The following is a 26,676-nucleotide window of genomic DNA, read 5'->3' as shown; positions in this document are numbered from 1 at the left end:
AAGCTGTGGGAAGATGCGCCCCCCACCCCCCAACTGGCCCAGGAGGGGACTCGGACAGGAAGGTCAGGCCCAGTGTGAGCCCCACCCTCCCAGGGCCCCAAAGGCAGGAAGACAAAGGGACAAGGGCCCCCCTCTGGCTCTATTAATTGCTTGTTAGCTTGACCCCCCAGGGCTGGCCAGGCCTGGCAGCTACCACAGTCCTCCAGGTGCATTGGCATGACCCCTCCTTCCCGCCACCCTCACCCTTCCTTCTCTCTTACCCATGGCCCACACCTTTGCTCAGGGTGGTGAGGTGAGGGGCTGGGCTGGGCACCAGTGTCTGAGATGCAAGTCCAGGGCTGTCTCCTGGAGCACAGTAGGTTTAACTCTGGGTCTAGGCAAGCCCAGGGCTGTCCGCTGGAGCACAGTAGGGATTAACCGTGGGCCCAGGAAAGTCCAGGGCTGTCCCCTGGAGCACAGTGGGGGTAACCCTGGGCCCAGGCTCTCCCACTTAGCAGCATGTGACCTTGAGCCTCAATCTCCCCATCTGCTAAACAGGATGGCTCCCTAGCAGAGCTGTTGCTGTGGTTGACCTAGACACACTGTTGTTGAGACGGACGAGATTAGAAGACTTGGGAGACATAGTGCATGGAGTGAGAAACTCGGGTCATGCCTGGTAGTAAGATGCCAAGGACCCATGCATCTCACAAATACTGCAGAGCACCAACTGTGTACAGAGCATTGTGAGATGGGGGTGCCCTGAATAAGCAGAAAGCCGAGGGACAGGCACAGGCAGCGCCAGCTGTGACATATGGTGTGGTTGGTGCACCAGACTCCACCTGGGGGCATAGAGGAGGGCTTCCCTGAGCAAGTGCCGGTAAGATGGAGAGGGGCAGAGCCCGGGGAAGGATGGTCTGGCTGGGTGGAGCACCCTGAGGCAAGATGACCCTGACTGCTTGGGGAACAGAGGAAAGGCTGTGTGCTTAGAGGACCAGGAGAGGGGAAAGGTGGGAGGTGGGCTGAACAGAGCGCAGTCAGGCCGGGGCTTTGGAGGTCATGGTAAGGAGTTTGGAATTTAGAAATAATGGGAAGCTATTGAGAGTTTAAACAGAGAGAGTTATTGTATCCATTAGAATTAGGTTTGACTGTGAATATCTGAGACCTAGAAAACAGTGATTTAAATGAGCTAGAAGTTAAAAAAAAAAGCAAAAAGTAAAAGTAAGAAAAAGGAAAATGCGGAAGGTATGGAGGGTCTACAAAGTTGTCAAGGACCTGACTGTTTTTAGATCGCCAGTCCACTGTCCCTCGGGTATAGATCTTATCTTCATGACCCATGATGGCTGCTAGAGCTCCAGCCATCACAGGTTTCAGGAAGGAAGGAAGAAGTGAGAGAAAAGGGGTGCATCTTCCCTTACAAAGCCTTTTCCAAAGACCTCACTACACTTGGGTTGATCTCTCCATGGGTAAAACTGGTCACATGGTCACATTTTTGCCACAAGCAAAAAGAGGAGATGCCATCTTTAAGTTGGATATCAGTGTCCCCAGTTGGAAAAATGGGGAGTTCTTTTTCTACAGCCTCCCTGCTGACTGTGGTGTGGCAGACAGACAGAAGAGAAGCAAGAGGGAGGCAAGGAACCCTTGGGAGGGGGGCCAGGAACAGCCAGGAAGAGACCAGGGGGTGGCTTGGACTCAGGGGTGTCCCAGAGGAGATGGGGAGAAGTGGATATGGGGATGGAGGTGGGTGACTTGAGTCTCAGTGGCTGGGCCGATCGTGGTGCCATGCACTGAGCTGGGGAGACGGAAGGGAGAGCAAGGGCCGATTGAGAGGTGTCGCCAGCACAAGACCCCTACCACCACACCTCGGTGATGAGGCGGAGCCAGGAGGACAGCTCCAGGCTGCCCTTCCCCAGACCGTGCACCGCATCCCACTGGAATGCAGTTCCCAGGATTCCACGTCAGACATAGAGGAGCACCAAGTGGCTCCTGCAGGCGCACGTTTCTAAACCACACCCTCTAGTGGCCTGGCTGAGGCATAACATGGCTCTAGGTGGGAGGGTGTCTCCCCCTAGCAGAAGTCTGGCCCTGCCCACCACCCTCTGGTCCCCGAGTCCCTTCTCTCTGGATCAGGCAGAAACCTTGACAGTGGGGTCCAAAGGAAGAAGTTTGGGAAACTGGCCAGGTTTCTCCCCGTCATTCCTCACATGGGCGAGCCTTGCTGAGGTCACACGAGCACATGGAGCAGCATCAGTGTGTGGGCCCTGACTCACAGGCCTGTTTTTAGCCCCAGGTGGAGGCACCACCCCTGCTCCCCCACCCGTGCCTCCCTGAGTCACCGCCTGCTTCAGGCACTCAGCGCCTGGGTCCCAGGGCCAGCTTTCCGGTGGCTGCCCGCAGGAGAGGCTCGGGTGCTAGAGAGGGGCCGGGACCCACGCCCTCCTGGTGGGAGGCTTGGGAATCTGAGGGTTGGGGTCTGTGGGACACTGACCCTAGGAAGCTGGGTCTGGGCTGGCATCATGGGCCAGGCCTGCTTGCCTCCAGGCTAGTTACAGCTTCCTTCCCAGGGCAGGCATGCAGTAGGGGACACAGTGCCTGCACCTTCACGTTGACCTGCTGCATTAGACAGGCCCTGACGCGTGAATAGCTACTGAGCTGACAGCTCGATTCTGAAAGTTTCCACCGAAGGCTTTGCCCCCTACATACCTTGGTAGAGACCCATGGACAGAGAAGCCTGGCAGGCTGCAGTCCGTGGGGTCACACAGTCACACAACTGAAGCAACTTAACACACACACAAGCACCTTGGTAGAGAATCTTTTGTCAGCTATGCACCTTCCAGGTGTTGACCTTACCCCCTTCCTTCGTGTCTTTCCCACCCCGAAGGCCACCTGCAGATTGCCACCTCCTGCTCACTTCCTGAGCCATGAGCCGTGGCCTGCGGGGGAGGGGGGTGTCTGTCTCTCTTGGTATCTTGGAGGGTGGTGGGGTTCAAAGGACTCGAGAGTGGGGTCACCGGCCAGTGGTCATTGTTGTGCCCACAGATAAAAGACTCTGTCCGTGTCCTCATCTCCTCACAGGCTGATGCCAAGATGGTGTGTGACGTGGTGAGTCGGATGGAAGACACGGAGCCCTTCTCTCCAGAGCTGCTCTCCGCCATGATGCGACTCTGGGGCGACTCGGGGATCCAGGAGTGCTTCAACAGGTCTCGGGAGTATCAGCTCAATGACTCTGCCAAATAGTGAGTGTCCTGGGCAGGCAGGAGGCCACCAGCAGGGCAGCGATGTAGCGTGGAAGGGGCTTGGGGCGGGCACTGTGGGACAAGAAGGCGTCCTGGGCTGAGGTTGGAACCGCTGTGAGATGCTTTGCCTTGTATGTCAGGAAGGAAGGAGAAGGGCCATCTCCTCCTGCCCATCCCCTGCCCCCCATGATGAGAAGGAGGCCAGGGAAGTCAGGGGCACAAGAGACAGCTAACAGCAGGGCTCCCAGAGGGCCAGGGCCATCACCCGCCTGCCCTGGAGTGGGCCGGGCCGCCCCCACCCCCCCGAAGGAAGGTTTTCAGTGCAGCAACATTTTTTTTCCCCTGGAGAATCCTTGACCCCGTAAGTACTAATCAAGGGCAACAGGCAGAAAATAACTTACGTGGTTTTCTTTTTGAGAAAATAATAAGCTTTCTATTTCTGTCTTTAAAAATAAGGAATATGTAACCATCAGACAAGTGAAATAATAGGCATACACTTTAATACTGCATTACAACTAATAAGGAAAAGTAGAGGACAGAGGGGAGAGATCGACCTCAGGGCAGGAAAGAAGGGGGGGTGAAGCACTGAACGCCAGAGAGAGTGGGTGGGCAAGAGAGGGGAGGGCAGAGAGGTGGCCCTTCCAGTGACCATGGGGCCACATGACTGCCCACTGCAGCCGAGTCACTCCAGGCGTCTGGAGGTTTACATGTCCTTGGCCCCTGGATCAGGGCTCCAGGGAATGGTCCTCAGTGGTCAGAGATGCGTCTTCTGTTTGAAGACACTGGGATTGCATTCCAGCTTTCAGGAAACGCACTCACGTTTACAGACTCGTGCCCAGGTTTTCAGTGGGCATGAGACACATGTTCTCCAACACTGATCTGCTCAGCCTCCTCTCAGCCGGGGCCCCTTTGCCCCCCAGGACACACCAGCAGTGGTCTGGAGAGGTTTTCAGTTGTCCTGATGAGGGTGGTGCTATCGGCATCTAGTGGGTAGAGGCCAGGGATGCTGCTGACTTCCTAGAGACTCATTGTACAGCCCTCCACAGCAAAGAACTATCACACCCACAGTGTCAGTAGCGCCGAGAGTAAGAAACGGTGGTCTCCATGGTGCCGATGTAGAGGAGGCCAGCACCGAGAAGGCAGCTTCCAGTAACAGACACTGAGACGTGGCCACTGGCCATGAGGACAGCCGACAAACCAGGGGCTCGCCTTCCCCCCCTGCACACCTAGATTGTCCCGGGGGCAAGCGCTTGTGTCCTGTGAGTCCCAGGTGGTAGTGACCCAGGCCCCAGTCCCTGATGAGCCCCTGGGACAACTTGGTGGCGGGGATGTGAGCCCAGAGGCTCAAGTCCACACGCAAATCATAGATTCTGACCCAGGTGTCCCCCCAGCCCCCAGCCAGTCAGGCCTCTCCCACTCCCTGCCCCCCACTCAGCCTTAGTCCAGACCCTTCCCATCCCCCCACTACCCTCAGGGGCACCTCAGGACATCAAATCGTGCCCCCCACTTAAATGATTGCCACTTAACTAATCAGAATATCAATCCATTGCAAAAAAAAAAATTTTTTAACAGTATAGAAAGGTATAAAATTCATAGTAGACTCCTCTTCCCAGGGCTGTCCCCCTCCCACTGTTAACTATCTCTGTTTGTTTGTCCCAGTGATGTCCAGAAAACCTGACCTGCCTGCTCTCAATGGTGTTTAATGGCTGCAGCTGGGAAAGCTGAGGAATTGAGCTCCCCTCCCTGCCTCCCATTTTTCCTTCCTTCCTTCACTCTTCTCCACTTCCACCCCCAGTTTTTTGGCTAGCTACAGGGTTATTTTTAGTTCTTCTGGTAGTTACCTTGATAAGTCAAAAGGAGCGACTTGAGCGAGTGCTTGTCAACTCCCCCAGGTGAGCTGAGGACGCGGCCCTCTGCTCTCTGGGAGGGGCTCTGCCCAGGGAAGGGGGGCCCGCAGGCAGGTTCCGAAGGCCCTCGGACACTTTCTGGTCCGGGGTTGCTTTGCTGTTGTAGTTTCAGCTGCTAGCCCTCGTCTTCTGACAGAGTCTGGGGCCTGAGGTAGATGTCTTGTGATGGAAGGGAGAGAGGCCTAACAGGGCCGTCGCCTGGCACAACTCTGGGTGACATACACACCTCACACACACACATTCTCACATACACCTCACACACACACACACACACACAAATTCTCACACCCTAGACAAAGACACCATGCACTGTCATACTCACCTCACACACACACACTCACACCCGACCTACACACCACAGACACACTGTCACATACACCTCCCACACACCCCCTCACACGCACACATACCTCACACACATACACATATACCTCACACACACACGCACATACACCTCCCACACACACCCTCACACACCCCCTCACACGCACACACACACCTCACACACATACACATATACCTCACACACACATACATGCACATACACCTCACACACATACACCTCACACACATAGATCACACACACCCTCACACGCACATACACACCTCACACACACACATTCTCACATATACCTCACACACACACACGCATTCTCACATACACCTCATACACACCACACACACACACACACACACACACAAATTCTCACACCCTAGACAAAAACACCACACACTCTCATACTCCTCACACACACACACACACTCACACCCGACCTACACACCACAGACACACTATCACATACACGTCACACACACACCTCACACACATACACATATACCTCACACGCACTCTCACACACATGCACATACACCTCCCACACATACACCTCCCACACAGCTCACACACCCTCACATGCACACACACCTCACACACACACATTCTCACATACACCTCACACATACACACACACATTCTCACATACACCTCATACACACCTCACACACACACACACAAATTCTCACACCCTAGACAAAGACACCACACACTTTCATACTCACCTCACACACACACACTCACACCCAACCTACACACCACAGACACACTGTCACATACACCTCACACACACACCCTCACACGCACACAAACACCTCACACACATACACATATACCTCACACACGCACACACATGCACATACACCTCCCACACATACACCTCCCACACACACACACACACACCCCCTAGACATGCATACCACACACATACACACCTTACACACACACACCCCTCATTCACACATACACACACACTCTCACACCCTAGACATACACACCACACATACACACACCCTCACACACATGCACATACACCTCACACACATACACCTCACACACAAACACACACACACACCCTAGACATACACACCACACACACACACACCCCCCCTAGACATACATACCACACACACACACACACACCTCACACACACACACATACTCTCTCACACCCTAGACATATACACCACACACACACACACACACACACACACACACACTCTTACACTCTAGACAGTGTGAGTGGCTCCCCAAGGCCCGGAGCTCAGTTGCCGCCCAGCCGGCCTCTCACGTTACGGGGAGGCTCCAGGGCTCGGGGTGAGGGGACGCCATCCGGCCTAGGTCTCCCTCTGTCGTGGGTCTTTGAACACAGCCAGCACTCCCTCTCCCCTCTGAACGATGGCTCCAAGACAGGTCCTGGAAGCCCAGAACCCCCAGCACCTGCCAGCCAGGGCTGTAAAAGGTAGTTAGTTCCATCGTGTGGGAGGATCATTTTTCCCCAGACCCGGGTCCCCACTGGAGATGTGCCTGTAAAGCACCCTTCCATTCAGAGCCCTCCAGAGCGAAAGCCCAGACTCACACTGAGCTCAGGGGCCTGTGTGCTGTGCCGTCACCTCCGTCACCCTCTCCAGCCTCAGTGCTCACCGCCTGCCCTGCCCTGCCCCATGTATAGCCTCTCCCCGACTCCTGTCCAGAGCCTGCAGGCCCGGCTCCTCCTCCACGGTGGATGTGGCCTCTGCGCCCACCTGTCCTTCTGCCGGACCACGAGAGGCTCATCCCCTCACTGCCCTCCGTCTCCTCTCGAATGTTATCCTGCTCCACGAGCCTTCACCAGCCACCTGATACCAAACAGCGGCCCCCAGCCGGCCTCCCCCTATGATAGTCTGAGCCTTCCCTCCTGACACTTACCACCTCCTGACATGTTGTACAGCTTACTGCTCTGCTAATTGCCTCATGCGCACACACCCAGGAACAGAGGCTCCAGGAGGTGGGGCCTGTGCCCCACAGTACCCAGGACAGTCGGCAGGCAGTAGACACAGCAGGTGCACAGTCCCCTGAGCGCACCCTCTACCCTCCCATGGCCGCCTCCCTGCATGAGGCTCAGCCAGAGAGATGGAGGGCCAGGCTGTCTGCCTAAAGGAGGGTTCCCCAGCTGGAACGGGGCCAAGACCAGAGGCTCCCAGCCCAGGTCTCCAGCTGGGGATGACAGGAGGAGGCTCCTGAAACCAGCACCGCTTCTGGGCAAAGGCAGCTTGGGCAGAGGAGGGGCACGTACAGAGAGGTTAGGAGGACCTGCTCCAGGCTGAGGTTGGAGGCCGCCCAGATCCCCATGGGCCTGGCGAGGAGGCTCCACGGCGGCCAGGGCTTTCAGGTCTGCTCTGCCATCTCAGCCTCCCTCCTTTCACGGCGGAGACAAGGCCTGGAGGCCTGTGTAAGAGCACTGGCTCTGCAGTTGGGCAGACCCAGTCTTGACCCCCCAGCAGTGTCATCCCCTTTCTAGGAGTGTGGCTTCAAGCTCACCTTCCCTGAACCTGGGACCGACATCGGCTATGTTTACCTAGGGAGAATTCTCATAAGGATTTGAGGCAGCTTGGATTGTTGGTTTACCAGTGGACACCCTCCTTAGAGGGTGCCTCCTGGAGGCATCTGCCCTTCCAAGCCCCGCCCTTCCAGCGGGTCTAGAGTGGGTGCTGATGCAGCTGGGCCCCTCTGTGCACAGCCTGGGACTCCCACATCACGCCATGACTCAGACCCTCAAGGTTGCTCCCTGTGGGCTGCATGTGACTCTCCCTGCACAGGGAATGGGTTGCCCAGCTGGCCCTGAGGGTCCCTGAATCTTCCTGCCAGTCTGAGCGAGCTCCCTCCTTCCTAGTTTCCTGGATCCCCCTGACTTAGGGTTCAAACCTTAACCCGTACCAACCCCTAAAGCCTTTCCAGCGTGTGGCCTTGGAGGACCAAATGCACAGGCCAGGTCTGTCTCCAGGGCAAGTGATGGCATGGCAGGGGCCTTGATGCCTAAGGTACCAGCGAGGCCCCGCCCCTGCCTGTCTGTGTGGCTTCTGGGCCTCCCTCCCAGGAGCATCAGATGGGAAGATGCGACAGCCCCCTGGTAAACCTGAGGAGTGTGAGAGGTGGGTGGAGGCACAGAGGGCCTCTGGGAAGCACTGCAGGGTACTGTTAGGAGGTGGGATCCAAAACCCTGACTCAGGGCTGGGCCAGGCACTCACCTTCATTAGAAAACCTGAGTTTTCTAATCTAGGAAATAATACATTTACCTTAAGAAATTAAGGGTGGAACATGATAATGCACAGAAAGACTAGAAGCTAACTTTAGCCCATTGTTATTTTAAGATGAAGGAATGACAGTGTTAGAAACACGTGTGTGCGTGCTAGGTTGCTTCATTCATGTCCGACTCTTTGGGAGCCTATGGACTGTAGCCCACCAGGCTTCTATGGGATTCTCCAGGCAAGAATACTAGGCTGGGTTGCCATGCCCTCCTCCAGGGGATCTTCCCGACCCAAGGAACAAACCCGAGTCTCTTACATCTCCGCATTGGCAGGCAGTTTCTTTACCACTAGCACCACCTGAAAGCCCATAAACATGTTAGTCTCATTGAAAAGTCTGACTTGTCTGAGTGAGGCTGGAACTGCGTGCGAAGCCCTTGGTCTGAGTTAGAGGCTCTGAGCGCCTGAGGCCGGGACGTGAGCGTCTCTTCCTCAGCTCCGCCCCACGCCTGGCCCTGGACGGGTGATGCCGTCCCTCCCTGGCTTGGGTCGGGGCTGGCGCTCTGGGAGGGCAGTGCCCACACCTGGTCCACAGTCCCCGTGTGCTGCCGTCCCCAGCTACCTGGACAGCCTGGACCGGATCGGGGCCGCCGACTACCAGCCCACCGAGCAGGACATCCTCCGAACCAGGGTCAAAACCACCGGCATCGTAGAAACCCACTTCACGTTCAAGAACCTCCACTTCAGGTGAGGGCCAGGGAGACTCCCCATCCCTGGAGAGGGTGCTAAGACACGGGCGACCCCTGCCTCCCAGCCTCAGCTCATCTGGCGCATTCCTGTCTCAGGGAGCTCTCAAGTTGGGACAAGCATTTGGATGCGAGAAGGGACCTGTGTGTACCCCTCTTTGCCACCAAGGTCGGGGGCTGTGGTGAGCAGGGAGGCCTCCTAGAAGAAGCATCCTGGAGAGGGGCTCTGAGAAACAGGGAGGATTCAAGTGGACACAGGAGGGGAGTCCTGTCCCTGCCTGACTTCTGACGGGGAGGATGGTGGATCCCAGGTGGTCTTTGAAGGCATGGAGGCGTGGGGGATAAGAGCGGGCGAACCTAAGCAACATGTTTTGTGTGACCCAAGGACCCATGTCATCTCAGAACTAGAAGGGGCTTGGAGATCAGCTGGCCCACCTTCTCCAGGTATATAGGGGAAACTGAGACCTGGAGGAGCAAGTCTGTTCCCGAGCACAGGACATAGCTCAGGCCCAGGGTCTGAGCACCGTAGGCCCTGCCAGGGCGTCATAGCACCACCTGGGGCAGCTTGCATGCCCTGAGGCCTGGGTGCCCCTAGCTGCCTCCAGCTGCCTCCTGGGTGTGGTTTCTGGGTGTTGGGTGGAACAGGAGGAGAGGCCAGGATAGCCGGGACAGTAGACCAGTAGACTCGAGTGAGGCCACTGCCTGGCCCTGCCCAGCCTGAGGCCCAGCCCCTGCCTGCTCCCACCCAGACAAAGGGCTGGAGTTCTGTCTCCATCCCCGTGAGGCTGCCTGAGGCCTCCCGTGAACCCGAGGAAGGCAGGGATGGCAGGCAGCCCCATGAGATGCCCCTGTGCCCTAGTCCCTCAGTCTCTCCCACTTACCGATCAGGGCAGAGGGTGTGGAGCTGGGCTGGGGGCGCCTGGCCCGCAGCAGCTGAGAGTATGTGCTGTGGAGGGGCCTCAGAGACCATCACCAGGGCCCAGTATTTCAGATGGAGAAGCAGGGTTCAAGGGAGGTGGTGACGGGATGAGGACCGGACCTGTGTCCTTGCTCCAGGTCCGCTGTGGGCTTCGGCCTGCAGCTGCTCTCCTCTATCAGCGGGTCGGGGCCCAGCCCACCCCGGCAGCTGTGCGTCAGGCCTGGGATCTTCACTCAGGGCGTTAGATGTGAGGTTGACCTCGCACTTCCAGGACCAAATCCCCTCTGCCACCATCTCCCCTGACAGCTCTCATGCCCCGGGGGATGATGCTGAGAAGGGGTGAGGGAGGGCGGGCACAGAGCAGAGAGACAGACGTTGACAGCCAGATGTCTGCAGACCGACATTGGTCTCACCCCAACTCCCGCCGGCACCCTGCACTCAACCCCTTGCTGCTTCACTGGGCCTCCACGTGGGAGCTGCAGGTCCCTGCCCACCTCCCTCTGTGCCTCCCAGGCTGCTCTGGGGTTTCCCCGGACCACAGACGTGAACAGACATGCTCAGAAAGCTGGAGGCTTGTGAAGGCACGTCCAGCCGAGGTCACCCCTTCGCGACAGCGCTGAGATGCAGGGGCGGGTCTTGGCGTCGCTGTGTGGGGCACCACCCAGTCCCGGGGCAGAGCAGTGATGGCCACCCCACCCCGAGGGTGCCGTGCTCGGTCCTCAGCCCGAAGCGAGGCTCCTTGGGAGGCTTGCTGTGTGCACAGCAGCCTTCCTCCCTGACCCCGCAGTTTGACCAGTGTCCCCACACCTGCTGGGGTCTCCCTACCCCCACCCCCAGCTCTCCTGTCTTCCCGGTAGGCTGTTTGACGTCGGGGGCCAGCGGTCTGAGCGCAAGAAGTGGATCCACTGCTTCGAGGACGTCACGGCCATCATCTTCTGCGTCGCGCTCAGCGGCTATGACCAGGTGCTCCATGAAGACGAGACCACGGTGAGTGGCCCCAGCCCGCCCGGCCTCAGTGGCCCACGGTGCCTCTCGGGTGGAGCCGGCTGCAGGGGTGGGGGTCCGTCCTTGGCTTGGTTGTTCCCACCTCTCTCCTGACTTCAGCCAGATGCCTCATGATGCCAGTGCAGTGAAGGCAGCCTTGGGCCCCCTGCCAGAGGCTGTGTGCAGATGCCGGGGCACAGGCAGCAAGGGCCTCTGCAGTAAACACAGCAGAGTCGCAGAGGCCGTCAGGCTAGAACCAAGTTAAGCAAATCCTAAATGAAATCAGGGTGCAGTCAAGCAAGAATTTATGTAAGACAGAAATAGCAGTTCTTAGCCCCGACAGCCCTCCCTGAGCAGTGGACAGGGCTGGCAGAGGGTTGGGCCGTGGGCCAGGGCTCATGGTGAATGACAGGGTGGGGGGCACAGGCCCCTCCCCTGGAGGGCGCCAGCCTGGGTTCCCACCTTCCGTCTCTGCGTCTTCAGTCTGGGGCCTCGGAGAACTGCCAGGCTGGGGGGAACTTCAGAGGGGGGCCCTCTCTGCAGGGGGTGCTGCCTTTCTCTGGGCCTGACCTTGGTTTGCTGCTGGATTCAGGGAGCACCCTCTCTATCTTAGGGGTGTAACCATCATACCCGCCTGGTGGGGTGTGGGCAGTGGGGTGAGAATCTTCAAGGACTTGGAACCGTCTCTGGCTTAGCAGCCCTGGGCTGGTGGTTGTGTCGTCCCTGAGGGTTGTCCTGAGCCGGGGTCCCACTGAGCTGCCCACAGAGAGGTGGGCCTGGTGGGGTCTCAGGAGGCAAGCACCCGCTGAGGTGGGGCTTCTGGGCCGTGGGGTCACATCCTTGGCGATCGTTAGCTCCTGTGTGTGATGCAGGCAGGCACAGACCCCTGGCACTGAGGTTTTGGGACTGGGCTTGTCAGGGTGGGCCTTGAGCAAGGCTGTCTTCTTTCCGGGTCTGTCTCGTCGTCGGTCCTGCCTGCCGGTCCCACGGGGCTGCTACTGAGGTCTGCTGGGCTTTGGGGTGTGGTGGTATGGGAAGAGGCGCCGCCGTGTGGAGAGGTCGGGCTTATGCAGTGACGGTGCCGTGGTTAGATGGGGCCAGAGCCACCGGCCGGGTGGGCCGTCAGCACTTGCGCCGCATGCTGACCTGTCGCCCCTGCCTTTTCTCCTTCGGCACCTGGAACACTTCCGAGCGGGGCATCAGCAGGAACCCCACAAACCCTGCTGTGTTCCGGGGCGAGGCTCTGGGACCCCAGGTGTGCAGCTCTTTGTAACGCTGGCACTGTTCTCAGTGGCCTCAGGAGCCGTGGTGTCTAAGACCCCCAGACCTGGACCTACTGACTATCCCGAAGCCCAGCTCGGCTCCTGCTGCCCCCATAAGGCACCGCACACAGAGACCACCCCAGCCCATCTCTCACTGATCCACTGTTGACCCTGCTTCTGGACCCACTGTTCACAGCCCGCCGGGCCACCGTGTGGTCTGAGCTCCATTTGGCTCATCTCTTCTCCTTGCTGCTCCTGGGAGTGGGAAGCAGGGCTGGTGCAGGAAGCTGATGCTGCTGTGAGTTTGAAAGAAAACCAAGCAGTGGAGTGTCGAGGGCCCCAGGCCTCTTCCCGGAGACCCGTCCGGCTCAGTCCCAAGGCCCAAGGCCCTCTCAGGAAGGGGTGCGCACTGGCCTCCGGAGCATGGGCAGAGCAGAGGATGTCGGAGCGGGTCTGGCAGCCACGGGGTCCCAAGCTCTGTGGCCTGGGAGTCTCAAGTGAACCCAGCAGGTGCTGGGCCTCACGCTCAGACGGCCTTCCCGGCCTGCCGGCCCGCCAGCCCTGTGCCAGCTCCTCACCAGCTCTTGCTCTGGCGCAGGGCCCATTCTGGAGCACCTTCCTCCTCGCCCTCCTACTTTCACTGTCTCTGTCCCATCCTCTCCCTCGGCTCCTCCCCCGTTTCCCTGCCCTTCTTCACAAAGGCTGGGTCCGAGGACAGGAAGCCACAGCATGTGGGGTTGCGAATGGGCTCTTCCTGGGTTCCTTTCCACCCGGGAGAGAGCGGCAGCCTCTCCAGAGCTCGGGCGTTGGCATCACCACTCGACAAGAGCCTGCAGAGGCAGCTCCTTGCCATGGTGCCAGTGAGAATAGCGCCCTGCCTGTGTGTCCAGGGCCAGGTGGACATAGCCCGGGGTCTAGCGCCACCGCTGACGCCGTGGGAGCGTGGCAGCCACCCCACCTGCTCCTCTGTAAAGTGGAGCCCATGACAAGAGGCCTCTGGGCGGCTCTGAGGACCCCTGGGGCTAGGGGCTGTAAGAGTGCCTGCGCTCGCTCGGGACCCTTCACGTAGCAGACGGCAGCTGCAGCACGACTCTGCCCAAGAGCACCCCTTGAGGCCAAGTGGTGGGACTCGCACGTGCTGCCTCCGGGAGCAAGAGCTCCAGCCGCTGACCCGTCCTTGGTTGTCCACCTTCCTCTCTGGTCGGCCCTGCCCCGCCCTCCCAGGCCGGAGGAGGTGGGGGGTGAGAATTGGGGCTGCCTGAGAAAAAGGTGTCTGGGGGCTCCTGGAGCTTGGCCAGGAACCGTGGGGCTGGTGGCTGCCCGCCCACCAGCTGGCCACCCTGCCTGCCACAGCCCGGACCCCTGCGGCCCTGGGCCTCACTTGCCACAACTTCTCAGCAGCAGCACCGTCACCGCCGCCTGCAGGGCCTTAACTTGCCAAACCAAGGCCAAACCCATGAGCAGATTCTGAGAGACGCTGCAAGTCGGGCAGGTATGAAGCGCCTCCTTCCAGCTGAGACCGTCAGCTAAGAGTTGAAAGCAGCAGGTTCCCAGGGCACCGCCGGGTGACTTTGCTGTGAAGCCTGCCCCTACTCCCGCGTCCCACCCTCCTCACCGGCCAGCCTAGGCTGGTGCGCCCCACCTCGCCTTCCATCTCCAGCCACACGGTCCACAGACCTGGGGCGGCCGTGGTCTCTGGAGCCTGCCCTGGAGGCCCTCCAGACAGATCGGCTTTGACTTCCTGGCCTGAGACTGGTTGAACTAATTTGGAGTTTTGGGGTTTTTTTTTCCCTCTCTTTCCTTCTCATGTTTTCTGGGTTTTTTATCTTCCTCTCTGTTTTAATCTGTTTTGCTGGCTTTCATCTTGGGGTTCTTCTGGCCCCTCTACTGGGAACACAGTCTCGATAAGCAGCTCACACAGAGCTGCCCCCAGCCCAGCCACGGCCCAGGCAACCCACCCGGTCCTCAACCAGACCAAGGCCACAGCAAGAGCACTCCCCCGACGCTGTCCCCCTGGTGTCTGCTTCCAACTCTGGATTAATGCGAGGATCCCTCAGTCCTCGGTTAATGTTTCCCAGCTGAATGCGTGCATCCTCCCGCCCCCGCTGGTGGAGCCGAGTGCGACCCCCTGTAGAGCCGTCTGCATGCCCCGCGGTCCCCCGTGGGCATGTGGAGGGTGGCGGGGCCCTGCCCCCGCGTGCATGGTGCATGTCCCCTCCATGGTGGGCTGGAGTCACTCCGGCGACCTCACTGCTCCCGCCCAGGTCAGCCCTCTCTGGGGAAGGCACAGTGTTGCCCCACCCTGCCCTGCTCCCCGCTCCACCCCCACCCCACCCGCGTGTCGAATGCAGCAGGGACCAGGTCCTTGTCCTTGTGGGTCCTTGCGTCTCTGTCCCTGGTGGTGCGTTCAGCCGTGTTGGCAGGCCGCCCCTCGCTTGTCCCTCTGTGTCACTGGCCGCGGTGGCTCAGGGCCCCGGCGCCACGCAGGCCTCACTCGCCTCTCCCCCACTCTGTTGCAGAACCGCATGCACGAGTCGCTGAAGCTCTTCGACAGCATCTGCAACAACAAATGGTTCACGGACACGTCCATCATCCTGTTTCTTAACAAGAAGGACATATTCGAAGAGAAGATCAGGAAGTCTCCGCTCACCATCTGCTTTCCGGAGTACACAGGTAGAGACGGCCGCTTCCCGCAGGGACTGCAGGGGCCTCTCAGTCCCCCTTCACCACGTGCTGCAGACGCACCAGGCTCTGCCCCAGAGGGTCTAGCACAGAGCCGAAGGCGGGTCCCCTGCCTCCCCATAACGTGCTGTAGCAAGGGGCCCGGGGCAGCCAGCTGGGCTTCCTAGTCAGAGGAAGCAGGGCTGGAATCCTGGCTTGGCCACTTACAAGTCCTTGACCCTGGCAGCCTCTGGACCTCAGCTTAGTCGTCTGTATGTAGAGCTTGTCAGTACAGCGGTAACACCAAGATGATACTTGGGTGAAAATGGGGCTTTGAGCCAGACAGCCCAGGGTTATCTGCCCCAGCTCTGCCACTCACAGCAGGTTATACAACCTCTCAGAGCCTCAGTTTCCACATCTGTGAGATGGGTAATCACCGTGATTATCCATCCCTTCCTCCCAGAGTTGCCAGGAGGACAAAGTGAGCAGGAATGAGTTGATTAGCATGGCAGTGGGCGCGTAGTAAGTGCTCACCGAACACGCTTTTGTGACCGTGTTGACAACTGAGAAGTACCCTGAGGGCACCCCACATGGGTAGTTATGAGTCAAAAAGCCTGCTGGATGCGAGAGCCTCATAAACGGTCCTGCTCACACCTCGCTGCAGAGGACGCTGTGACCGACGGAGGCCACCTTTGTCACGGTTGTGGCAGGGTCACCCAGCTCGGGTAGCTGGGCAGCCTGACCAGGCCCCCGTGGAGCAGCAGCATGGCTGGAGTAGCCCACTGGCCCACTGGCTCTGCAGGATGGCCAGGGCCTGGTCAGAGAGACAAGTGGAAGCAGAAGTGGGCATCTCCAGCCTGCCCAGCCCCCAGCCTGGAGAGCACAGGGGGAATCAGAGTCCCAGCTTGGTGTAGGGGAGCCTCCAGGCTGAACCCCAATTCCCCAGGAGTGGACGTGGGGGCCACGGCTCAGAGCTGGGCAAGTGGTGCAGCTTACTGTCTCTCCCCTTCCTCGAGATTAGGCTGACGGCCCCCGGACCAGACCCCAGCAGCACACGGCCAGAGGCGGGCCGGGCTCAGCACCCTGTGCACACACCAGTCGGCCTCTGCTTAGTCACGTATGAATTGTGGAGGGTCCGAGCATCCCACCCTAGGTGACCAAGACTGTGGCCCGCAGGGCAGCAAGAAGCAAGGGAGTCAGTCACCAAGGCCAGTTTGGTGCTGACGAGGTCCCAGGGACCCTCTCCCTCACCTCCGGCCCAGATTTAGGAAAGAGCTGTGGTCTAGTAGGCCCTCCAGGTCTGTGCCCCTGTGCCAAGGGGTTAGGTACCCCCCATCTCCACAGGCGTGCCCCTCCCAGGTTTCTGGTTTGCACTGCGGCTCCAAACCCAGCCCCTTCCCTCCCTCCCTCGGCGGGTCTGGCGACCCTGCCTGGGCCTGTGGAGGCTTCAGGCAAAGCCAGGAGTCCCTTCTGTTCCTCCCTGAACAGCAGCTGCTCTCCTGAAACCCCACAGAGCAGTGTGGCAGCAAGTCAGGGGGCCAGACAGTTCATCCCTGGAAGGTGGACTTGAGAAGGAGGCAGGAGGGGATGAGAGGAAAGAGGCCAGGGCAGCTTGCGAGCACTGCTGAGTGTCCACCCGGCTTGCCCAGCAGCGGCCAAGGGCGAGGGCACACCTGTCTGCTCTGAGGAGTGGCCGCTGGCAGAGGACAGCCTGCAGGGGCTGGCAGAATTCTGATCCCCTGTGAGCGCTGGTGCAGGCTTCTTTGGGCAGGACCCCCAGGAAGGAAGCATGTTTGCGTCAGGAACATATAGGTGCATCTATAAAAGTTGAAACGAGTTCTGTGAAACAGCACCCCACCCTTAGTGCCGGTGAGACCCAGTGAGGTCTGTGCTCTCGCTTCCTTCATGTTTTTAAACTGGACATGAGCCGCAGACTTGATTTCATAACCTGCTGTTGGTTGCGCTGAGCTGTCTTTAGGTTCCTCCTGCAAGGGAGTCACTAAGGGGCCCCTGGTGTCCACTCCCTGGCCTATGGCCTGACTGGCACCCAGGTGGGGGCCTCACCTCACCAGCTCCCGACCTGGTCTCTCCTGCAGGCCCAAACTCCTTCACAGAAGCCGTGGCTTATATCCAGGCCCAGTATGAGAGCAAGAACAAGTCCGCCCACAAGGAGATCTACACCCATGTCACCTGTGCCACCGACACCAACAACATCCAGTTTGTCTTTGATGCCGTGACGGACGTCATCATCGCCAAAAACCTTCGGGGCTGTGGCCTCTACTGAGCCCCGGCCTCGCTGCCCAGCCCCCTGCCGCCCTGCTGCCCCAGCCCACCCTGGAGCCCACGCTCCACCACCTCCCAGCCCACTCTCTGCCCTCGACAAGGAAGCGCCAGCGGCTGGCACCAGGGGGGTGGACAGGAAGCGCCCTCCACGGCCACCCTGGCCCCAGATGCCAGAACGTGGTAATGGGGCTGGTCGGGACGCCGAGTGCCCACACCTGCCGTAACGGGTGACTCGCCAGCCTTTGCTTCGTCGCCGGGTCTCTTCCCTGGGGGAGAGGGCTGTGGGGTCAAGGCCGCCGGAGTGGGTGTGTGCTCTACGTGCGGTGATTCACGCTCGAAGTCTTGGGGTCTCTTCCTGTCATCTGAGGCTGTGCAGGGTTGGGGGCGGTGGGAGCCACTGCTCAGCTTTTCTTGGGGTCTCTCTGGTCGAGGGCAGCTCCGTCACCAAAAAGCCAGGGTGGGACCAGGCCACCAGCTGTGTGTGGGTCTGGGGGTGCTCAGGCCTTGGCCACTGCCTCCCTTCCTCCTCCCCTCGGATCTCCACCCCCTGGAGCCAGCCCTTCCTTCTCTGGGCTCCCCAGTACCCTCCTGGGGAACCCCCACCCCCAACTCTCGTAGGTCTGCAAATGCTTCTGAGACTGACTTCTTGCAGAGGTGTCTGAGGGGTGGTGGGAAGGGTTGAGTCCCGCGGTACCTGGACAGAGGTCGGTGGGGGAAAGCCGTGGGGAGAGGAGGCCCAGACTGCCATGGGGGCCTCACACCCCGCCTTTGCAGGCCCCAGGGTGGTTCCTCTACTTCTGCCCTCAGCCGGGTCTCAGGCAGCCATTCTGGAGTGTGAGGGGATGTGCTTTTTTGTCTTGAATTCAGGGTGAATCCAGTGCAAACATGCTGGGGTCCCAGGGGGCCTGGGGACTGGAGATCCTGGGGTGGAGGAGGCCCAGGAGAGGTGTGGACACGGCCCCTGTAGCCAATGTCCCAGCCTCCTCCTGTCTTGGTGAAGAAATAGAGTCTGTTCGCAGCCTTTGGGGTCCCGCCAGCTCAGGGGGCAGAGGAAGGCACGTGGACAGGCCCACCACACTGGAGTGCCCTGTGAGGGGTGCAGCCTGGACCCCACACACACACCCAGTCCCCTCCTCTGGACCAAGAGTCCTCAGACCCCTTGGAGGAGCTTTGCTCCTGAGATACCTGAGCAGAAAAGGGTGGGGTGACTCCTCCTGGTGACTCAGGCCCTGGCTGGCCTGGGATGGTGAACACACCACCCCCTCTCTCCTGGGTGCCCCTCCTGGCTGATGCTGCCAACCCACAGCCTGGCAAATGCTCCATGTGCTTGGGTGGTGGCTCTGCCCCTTGAATGATGGCTCTGCCTGGGGAGACATATGTGCCCATGGGAAGAGAGGGGCTACCCCTCGAGGGGGCTCCAGCTCCTCCCTCCTCAGGCCCTCTGCTCCTCCAGCCCCCACACTGGGCTCTGCTCGGTCCTGGGTCAGGCAGCACCCCTGAACTCCCAGCGCAGCCCCCGACTGCCCTGCAGCCAGGAGCCCTGGGCTGCTTGTTTCCCACAGGCAGAGCTCTGGGTGGTGCAGTGGAGAGCCAGGGCACCTGCCCTAGTGCCAGATGCCTTCAGGGGTGGCTGAGCCCCGTCCCCCACCTGGCTCTCCACTGCTGCCCCTGGTCTTGTGGGAACTCGCCAAGCATCCAGGAGCCGCCCTGCCAGCCCAGGTCCATTTCGGTCTTGTCTGCCTTGCTGTGTGCTGTGCCTTGTACCAGGTGCTGGGTCGTGGCAGAGATCAGGCCCCTGGAGCCAAATGCCTCCATGTCCCATATGGGCAGCCCAGGCCATCTTGCCCAGTGCTGAAGACGTTGCTGTTAGTTCTGGACACCACCACCCTGGGTATGACCAACTGTGCCCCTCAGTCTGTCCTATGACTCCAGGCTCAAAAGCAGCTGACAGGCCCCATCTCTAAGGCCGTCATCCTGGAGATGGCGGTCACCAGCTCTCCTGGGCAGCAGGCAGGTGGGAGGTCCCCGGACCGCAGCCCACCCTGCCTGCAGCATTAGGAGGCTGGGGAGCTGGGTGCTTGGGGCCTTCCTGCCCCTCTGTCCCCTGGGTGGCCTGTTCTGTCTCTGCCCTGCTCAGCTGCTTGTGCTGTTCCTGCCCTCTGACCCGGGCCTGCCCAGGCGTCCCTGGCTGTCTAGTCACAGCCCCCAAGGAGCAGGTGTCTGGGGTGAAATTCCCTCCTGTCCACTGGCATCTCCCGTCCGCATCGTCACAGGTGGCTCCACCCTGCGGAGGAGCGGCTGAGGTGACAGACAAGTTTTGGCTCCGTCGTGGGTGTGGTGGTGCTAGGGGCAGTGTTATGAGTGACCAGACCAGGTGGCCCCATGTGTGGCCCCCAGAGGCCATGCTTCCGCCCTCTGAGGGCCTCTAGTCATCAGGCCAAAGGGAACCTGGTTCTGGGAGGGGCGCCCACGCCGAGCCCTTGAAGGCTGCACCTGCCACCTGGATGCCTGTGGGCAGCGTCTGTGTCCTGCGCCGACTGCCCTGGAAAGAGCGGGCGCTTGGCCTTCCCACCGAGAGCAGGGAGGGGCCCCAAGGCACTCTGGCCTGACTGGAGGGGGCACTGCCTGAGGCCCGCGAAGAGTCTCAGTGGAGCCTCCTCCCTGAGGAAAGAGCAGGGACTGCCCCAGCCCTGAGCAGACAGCATGGCTTGGGGTGTCTTGCCAACAGCTCGGACAGTACAGTTCTAGGGCCTCCTTCCACGGAGCACTAGAGGCCTAGCACCCTGGCCCCCTGCGCTCTCTGGCCGCAGCAGAGCCTGGGGCCCGTGGCCACATGCGGGCAGGAGGCACAGCTCGGGCAGACGACCACCCTGGTATCTGGTGCCAGGATACCCCGGTATCTGGGCCTCCCAGCGCCCAGCGCCAACCACCCCCCCCCGCCCATATCCAGCTCCACGCCCCAGAAACTGGAGGCACCCTGCCCCCACGGCGGTCCTCTGTGACTCCACAAGTGCCCTGCCTACCTGGAGCCCCCACAACAAGGCTGTCCGTAAACCCCCAGCGGGGAGGACCAGGCATCAGCTCGCCTAGGCCCTTCCCTTCTACCAGGGTGAGTCCTGCAAGGGGAGACTTCACCCCTCCCTGCCCTGGGACAGTTTCTGCCTGGTGCGTGATCCTGCCAGTTCTCCACTCTGGCCCGTGTCTCTCCTGGCCCCTCCCTCTTCTCTGGCCTGACCCAGGGCAGGCCAAGCACATGCCTCTTGGTGAGTAAATCCACTGCAGTCCGGGCCCCGGCCTTTTCTCCAGACCAGGCAGTGTTTTGCCCCCTCTCTGCGAGGTAGGGCACACGAAGCCTCCTCAGGTGGCCCCTGCCCTTCCCTGAGCCTTCTGAATGCCGTCAGGCACAGCCTGGCAGTTCTCAGGAACTGAGGCCCGAGGCTCCAGCTCCAGGGCCAACAGAGATTCAACCTGGGGTGCCAGAGGCCAGCACCCCCCAGACAGTCCCCCTGACGTCAACCCACAGGCCTACAGAGAGAAGGGTCCAGCTGCCCATGGCAATGAGACCAGATAGGACAGCCAGATCAGGAACAGGGTCTGTGAGCTGCTGCCCTTGACTCCACCCTCACCCCTAGAAAGGTGAGTCTCAGTCCTCTGGGCCAGGAACAAAGTAAGGCCTTCCCTTGGGGGCTCCAGGCAGACCCCACCCCAACAGGTGAAGGCCCCTGTCGGGGGAGGGCCTGGCCCCGGGCAGAAGCAGAGAGGGCCCACCCAGACCCTGTGCACCCAGACCACCAGCCTGAACGCACAGCCCGTTCCCTGCAGAGCCAGCGGCTCACAGGCACCGCTCTCCTATGGCCTGTCCTCTCATTGCCCCCCACACCCCTGCACCCCCGTTCCTGCCACCTCCCCGAGCAGCCAGGCCTTTCACCTCCCTCTCTCCTCTGCCTCGGTCCCCCTGCGTCCTCCCCTCCTGTGCCCGGCAGAGGTGGGCCTGGGCACCCCCTTCCTTCCTTAGCAAACCTCCTGTCTTAGGTACAGTGGTCCCACCTCCCAGCCCCACCACCACCCACCCCATATTAACTGTAATTTTGTAAGAAGAGTGACTCGTTGGTTTAATAAATCTCTAGTCATTGTAATAATTTATTGGCTGACGTAATGTATTTATTAGTCACCTACCATTAATAAAAAGTGCCAGCTTTTTCTAGTGTGAGTGTGGTGTGTTGTATCAGTGCCCAAGTTGCTTCTGCCGGGCACCCTACCTCATGCTGCGTGTCCTGGGGCCGGACTGCGGGCTACCCGGCAGAGGGCACAGTGCACCAGGGCAGAGGGATTCCAGGTGCCAGGGGGTGTGGTGAGGGCAGAGGCTGCCCTGTCCATCCAGAGGGCTTGGCGCCAGCCACTGGCCACACTCTGCTGGCGAGTGGGAGAGACAGGAAGGTGATGCTGAGCTGGGGTGGGTGCTGTCGCCTGGCTGTGACCCCTGGCTTCCTTCTCTTCTCTCAGATGTTGACATCACTTCTGAACGTGTTCTGGCATCCGTGTTCTCTGGGCAAGCATGTACGGACAGGCTGGGCTCTTGGTTCCTTGGCAGTGGGTTCCAGTGGGTTCAGAGTGATGAGCGGTGAGGCCTGCGGGGTGAGGAGGGGGTCTCAGTGCCGGCGCCTCCCCTCCCCACCACCGTCCCTGCATCTCCCTCCGTCCAGGCTCACCCCCCAGGTCTGCCCAGGGAGCCTCACTGCCTGCAGGCCCCTCTCCTGCTCTGTGCCGCTCGCTCGCTCGCTTGGAACCGGGACCTCTTCAAGGGTGTGCACTTTCTCTCCATGACTAGACTGTGCGCTCTCTGTGAGCAGGAGCCTGTGCTGGTCATTCCGGCAGCCCCACAGACGGCTGCACACTGACCCTGCTGGTGTGAGCGGGAAGAGCGCCCGCCCTGCAGCCCCGGGGCGGGCAGGGGCCGAGCCTTAGCCTAGTGGGACTTGAAGCCGGGCAGCTGGCCTGAATCGTTCGTTTGGACCAACGCTTGGCGGCCTCCAGACCTTTCAGCCCAGCCCAGCCCATGTGCCATATGGTCAGAGTCCCTACTCTCAGCTCAGGTCTCTATGGGGGCCTCTTCTGGTTCTGGGAGTGCCCTGGGCATGTGTCCCCAACATGCCCCCCCACGTCTATAGATCGAATTGAGCTAGTTGGGCAGCAAGGTGGGACCTTGCCTCTGGCCATGGGCTTCCAGCTTGTGGTTGAGCAGCTGTAGGCCAAGGTGCTGCTGCGTGGTGGGGAGGCGTTTCCTGTGGAATCCTTGGCTTGGAGCGGCTCTGCTCTGCTTCCCTGGTGGGCCAGGGACCCTGGGTGTTCCCAGCCCTGGCCCCGAGCAGCACCTGCTTGACCTCCTAGGAAACCTCTGCCTGCCCGCTTCTGAACAGGCTCCACTGAAATGGCACCAGGGGGAAGTGTCATGCGTTTTCTCTACTCGAGGGTGACTATGCAGTGACCGACCCGCAGAATCTGGGTGGGGGATTGAGAATGAAATGGACTGGCTGAGGCCAGGAGGATAGTAAGACTATAGGAGTCTGCCAGATGTGTGCGGCAGGTCCCAGAGGCTGCAGTAAAACCATTGTCTAGGGGCCCCTGAGGGGCAGCTGAGACCCAAGACCACCCCCTCCACCAACTGGCTTTGGCTGTAAGAACAAGGGTTTGGTGCCAATGCCTCTTCCAGGTCACCGGGATAACAACCCAGCCATGCAAGAGATGGACAAAGACATGCGAGGCCGGCCGTTTATTCTGACCATTTATTCTGGAGCCCGCAGGCTACTCACGCTGGCTGGAGAGACCCACTGTGTTGCAGAAGCTGTGGTCTGACCCAGAGTCGGGGCCACGTCTCTGTCCTTCCTAGTCCCAGCCCTGTCACCTCTGTGTCCCCTAAGGATTAATGGGGTTAAATGACATGAGGCAGGGAAGAGCTGGCAGAGTGGGACTCGGTGACAGGTGGTGGTCACTTCACATTCAAGCAGCCCACTCGGCTCCACTGCCTGCTTGTCTATCTCCAGGGATAACGCCCAGAGATGCCCACACCACTGCTCTGCTTATTCTTATTCTGGTTAGAATAAGGTCGTCCTTGCCCAGGGCAGAAGGCTGTCCCCAGGGTCCTGCTTGATTGGGAGTGCACATCCTTTTGGTTCATTTACTAAACAAACTCCTGTGTGCAAAGCAGTTCTGCACGGCTTTCAGCTCTCGTGACCTGACCTGTGGTTGAGTTTGACCCAGCCCAAGGGAGTGCGGCCATCCCCCAGGCAGCCTGTGCAGTAGCATTTCCCCAGTCCCCGGAGGGTGCTGGCAGGAGTCACAGGAAGGGCCTAGAGCCCCTCTCCACTCCCGGAGGACACCGCCACCCACAGGTTAGGCCCAGCAGGAAAGGTGTGGACCGGAAGGCAAGAGCACAGATCTCACGCTCCTGTCCAGCAATCCCCCCAACACACACACATGCACGTGTACACACACACGTACGCACACAGACGCAGGGAGACCCTCTCATGGCTTCGGACTCTGCAGAGGGGAGGGTTGGTCTCCCTGTCCTCAGCCTCTCCCAGGGAGCCCTGGTTGGTTCCCAGTCCTCTCTCTGCCACCGGCCCCGAGACGGGAGCATGGGTTGCTCTGAACACTGGACACAGGAAGCGCCGTGCTGTGCGGGACGTTCTACCTGTCCGCCTTCCGAGGAGCCGTTGGGGCCCAGCAGCCCTTCTGAGCCTCCAGGTAGCCCCGATCCTCCCTCTCCTGCCTAACTGTCGTCTTCTCTCTCCCTGTCTCCGTCTGTCCCTCTCGCTGTCTGTCTGGCTCTCTCCCCTCCCCGCCTGGGGCTGCAGAACCGCATGCACGAGTCTCTCATGCTCTTCGACTCCATCTGCAACAACAAGTTCTTCATCGATACCTCCATCATTCTCTTCCTCAACAAGAAAGACCTCTTTGGGGAGAAGATCAAGAAGTCACCTCTGACCATCTGCTTTCCCGAATACACAGGTGGGTGCCGCGTGGGCCTGCCAGGGACCTGCATCTCCCGGGCATCTGGCAGGTGGGGAGGGGCTAGAAGAGGCGAGGGTGCCGCCCTGGGCGTAGTGGGAAATGAACCCTCACGATGCTCGCACGTTGTGACCAGGTGACTTGGAGGGACGTGGCAAGATCGGGAGGCCGGACCGCCCCCCAGATTCCCCCTCTGCTTTCGTCCTGGCCTCCCATCTCCCCAGCACCCCTCCTTAACTCCTGCCCTGGGCCTCTGCCGGGCCACACAGCCTATTTTCCTGCACTAGAAAGGGTGCACCCGTGCCTGATGAGTGGGGCCCGGGCCGCCTCAGCCCTGCTCCCCACCTCCACCAGCATCCCACCTACCCTCTCCTGCTCTCCCTCCATCCTGGCCTTTTCCCCAGTCAAACCACCCTGACTCTGCAGGCCTCCTCCCACCCTGCCTCTCTGCCTCTCTTCCACGCCTTCTCAGGGGCTTTTCCTTCCCAGCTGGCTGGCTCAAGGGGAGTGTGTCACACACCCCCGTGATAAGGCTGTCTCTGGCAGCTGATGGAGGCTGGCTGTGTAGGATGGCCCAGCTCTGACCTCCTGCTTAAAGGCTGGAGCAGCACTGATGGGAGGCCAGAGCCCAGCCTTTGTTGCCCTGGGGACTGGGAAGCTTCTAGGGGCTCCTCGGGTGGCACCAGAGGATGTGTCCCGGGGGGCTCAGTCGGAAACCCTCTCTCCCTGACAGCCCCAGGGCATAGGCTCAGCTCCCAGGGTGACATGGGTCCTCAAATCCAGCCCGATTCCAGGAGCAGTGGATGCTGCCCTCCAATCCCCGCCAACCTCCTCCATTACTGGGGAGAGTCCGCCCTCACCCTTGGGTGTGGAGGAGGGTGCACTGGCCTGTTCTGAGCACTGCCTGTCTCCCCTGTGTGAACCTGCCGGCTACCCACCCTTCCCAGGCTGTAGGGAGGCTGAAGCGGCCTCTGGAGCCAGACCACAACCTGGGGCAGGTTAATCGCCTGTGTGTGTGTCATCAGGGCCCCACAGTAGGCAGGAACCCCCACCGCTTGGGGGGAGCACAGGGAGGAATGGAGAGGATGGCACCCACTTGCCAGGCCTGCCCCACGCCTGCCATCAGCACCTCAGTACCATCCAAAGGATGGACACCACAAACGGGGGCACTGGCCGTGTTCGAGGTGCCCTCTGCAGGGCGGGGCGAGTCCAGGCGGGCATGGGGGGTGGCCAGGGTGGGATGAGCCAGGCCGTATCCCCTCTTGGCAGCTACCTCTCCCAGCCCCAGCAAGGACCTTCAGGACCACTTGGGTCCTCAAAAAGTGGTCACTAGATGGGGCTCGGCAGCCCCTCTCAGGCCAGTGCCACCTCCGAGGGCTCTTCCTTGTCCCCAGGGAACTGGTGCCCCTGGAGCCCAACTCAGGACACGGCCTGAGGAGTGGTCAGGCTCGTTGCCGGGTTGTGTGGGGTGGTGGACATGCCCAGGTGAAGTCAGTCTGACTCTGGGAAACACTTGAGTGCTTCAGGATCTCCAGAGAGATCCAGCTTGAGTTCGGGGAACATGATGGGTGACAAATGGTCAATGAGGTGGCCCCTGAGGGTGCCTAGGCCTGTGGGGACGAAACCAGCTGGAGGGGCTGGGGTGCGCAGGTGGGTTTCGGGATGTCTCGGGAGCTCTGAGGGACCGTCGGGCTGTGTAAGGGCACGGACTCAGTGGATGCTGACAAGGGAGGAACGGGCACCCTCAGAGTCACTCCTGGGCACTTTTCACCTCGACGGGTGCTGTCTTGGCCCCCTATGCACGGGAGGGCCATTGGTGGGGTCCTCCCTGGGGCTGTGTCTAGTTCCTGAGCCGCCCCCAACTTAATGCTTCACTGGTGGCCAGCCAGCGGTGGAGTTGCAGCTCTCTGCCCTGTGGGCTGTCCAGAGCTGGTCTCTGCCCTGACCCCTACCCAGGGGTGTCTCCACCGCTTAGCCCTGATCCCTCACATTTAATTATCTGGCTGTAGACACTTTCCAGCGCCCAAGCTGCAGATCCCCCTGTGACTCATTGGAGACTAGGGCAGCTGTAGGGGTGGGTGGAGGAGGTGTAGCCGCCCACCCTTAACGTCAGACTGTATCATTTCCATGCTGGCC

General features: G+C 60.2%; 1 protein-coding gene across 4 annotated transcripts in view; it reads left to right on the top strand.

Annotated features, from left to right (window-relative positions):
• The window catches only part of GNAO1 (G protein subunit alpha o1), a 179,058-nt gene that overhangs the window by 149,139 nt on the left and 3,243 nt on the right, over positions 1-26,676 (top strand). For 2 of the 4 annotated variants that reach the window (XM_018062013.1, XM_018062012.1), the window contains exons 4-7: positions 3,052-3,212; positions 9,296-9,424; positions 11,200-11,329; positions 24,387-24,540. In XM_018062013.1, the coding sequence (XP_017917502.1) occupies positions 3,052-3,212; positions 9,296-9,424; positions 11,200-11,329; positions 24,387-24,540 (574 nt within the window). Of the gene's footprint in view, positions 1-3,051; positions 3,213-9,295; positions 9,425-11,199; positions 11,330-15,107; positions 15,262-17,345; positions 21,731-24,386; positions 24,541-26,676 lie in introns of those variants that run through there. The other 2 variants (XM_018062014.1, XM_018062015.1) reach the window with 2 other exon arrangements.

This window comes from Capra hircus, chromosome 18 (assembly GCF_001704415.2).
Source record: "Capra hircus breed San Clemente chromosome 18, ASM170441v1, whole genome shotgun sequence".
In the NCBI taxonomy this organism is placed as follows: Eukaryota; Metazoa; Chordata; class Mammalia; order Artiodactyla; family Bovidae; genus Capra; species Capra hircus.
Note: the sequence above shows the minus strand (reverse complement) of the source record. Positions and strands in the feature narration are given on the sequence as shown.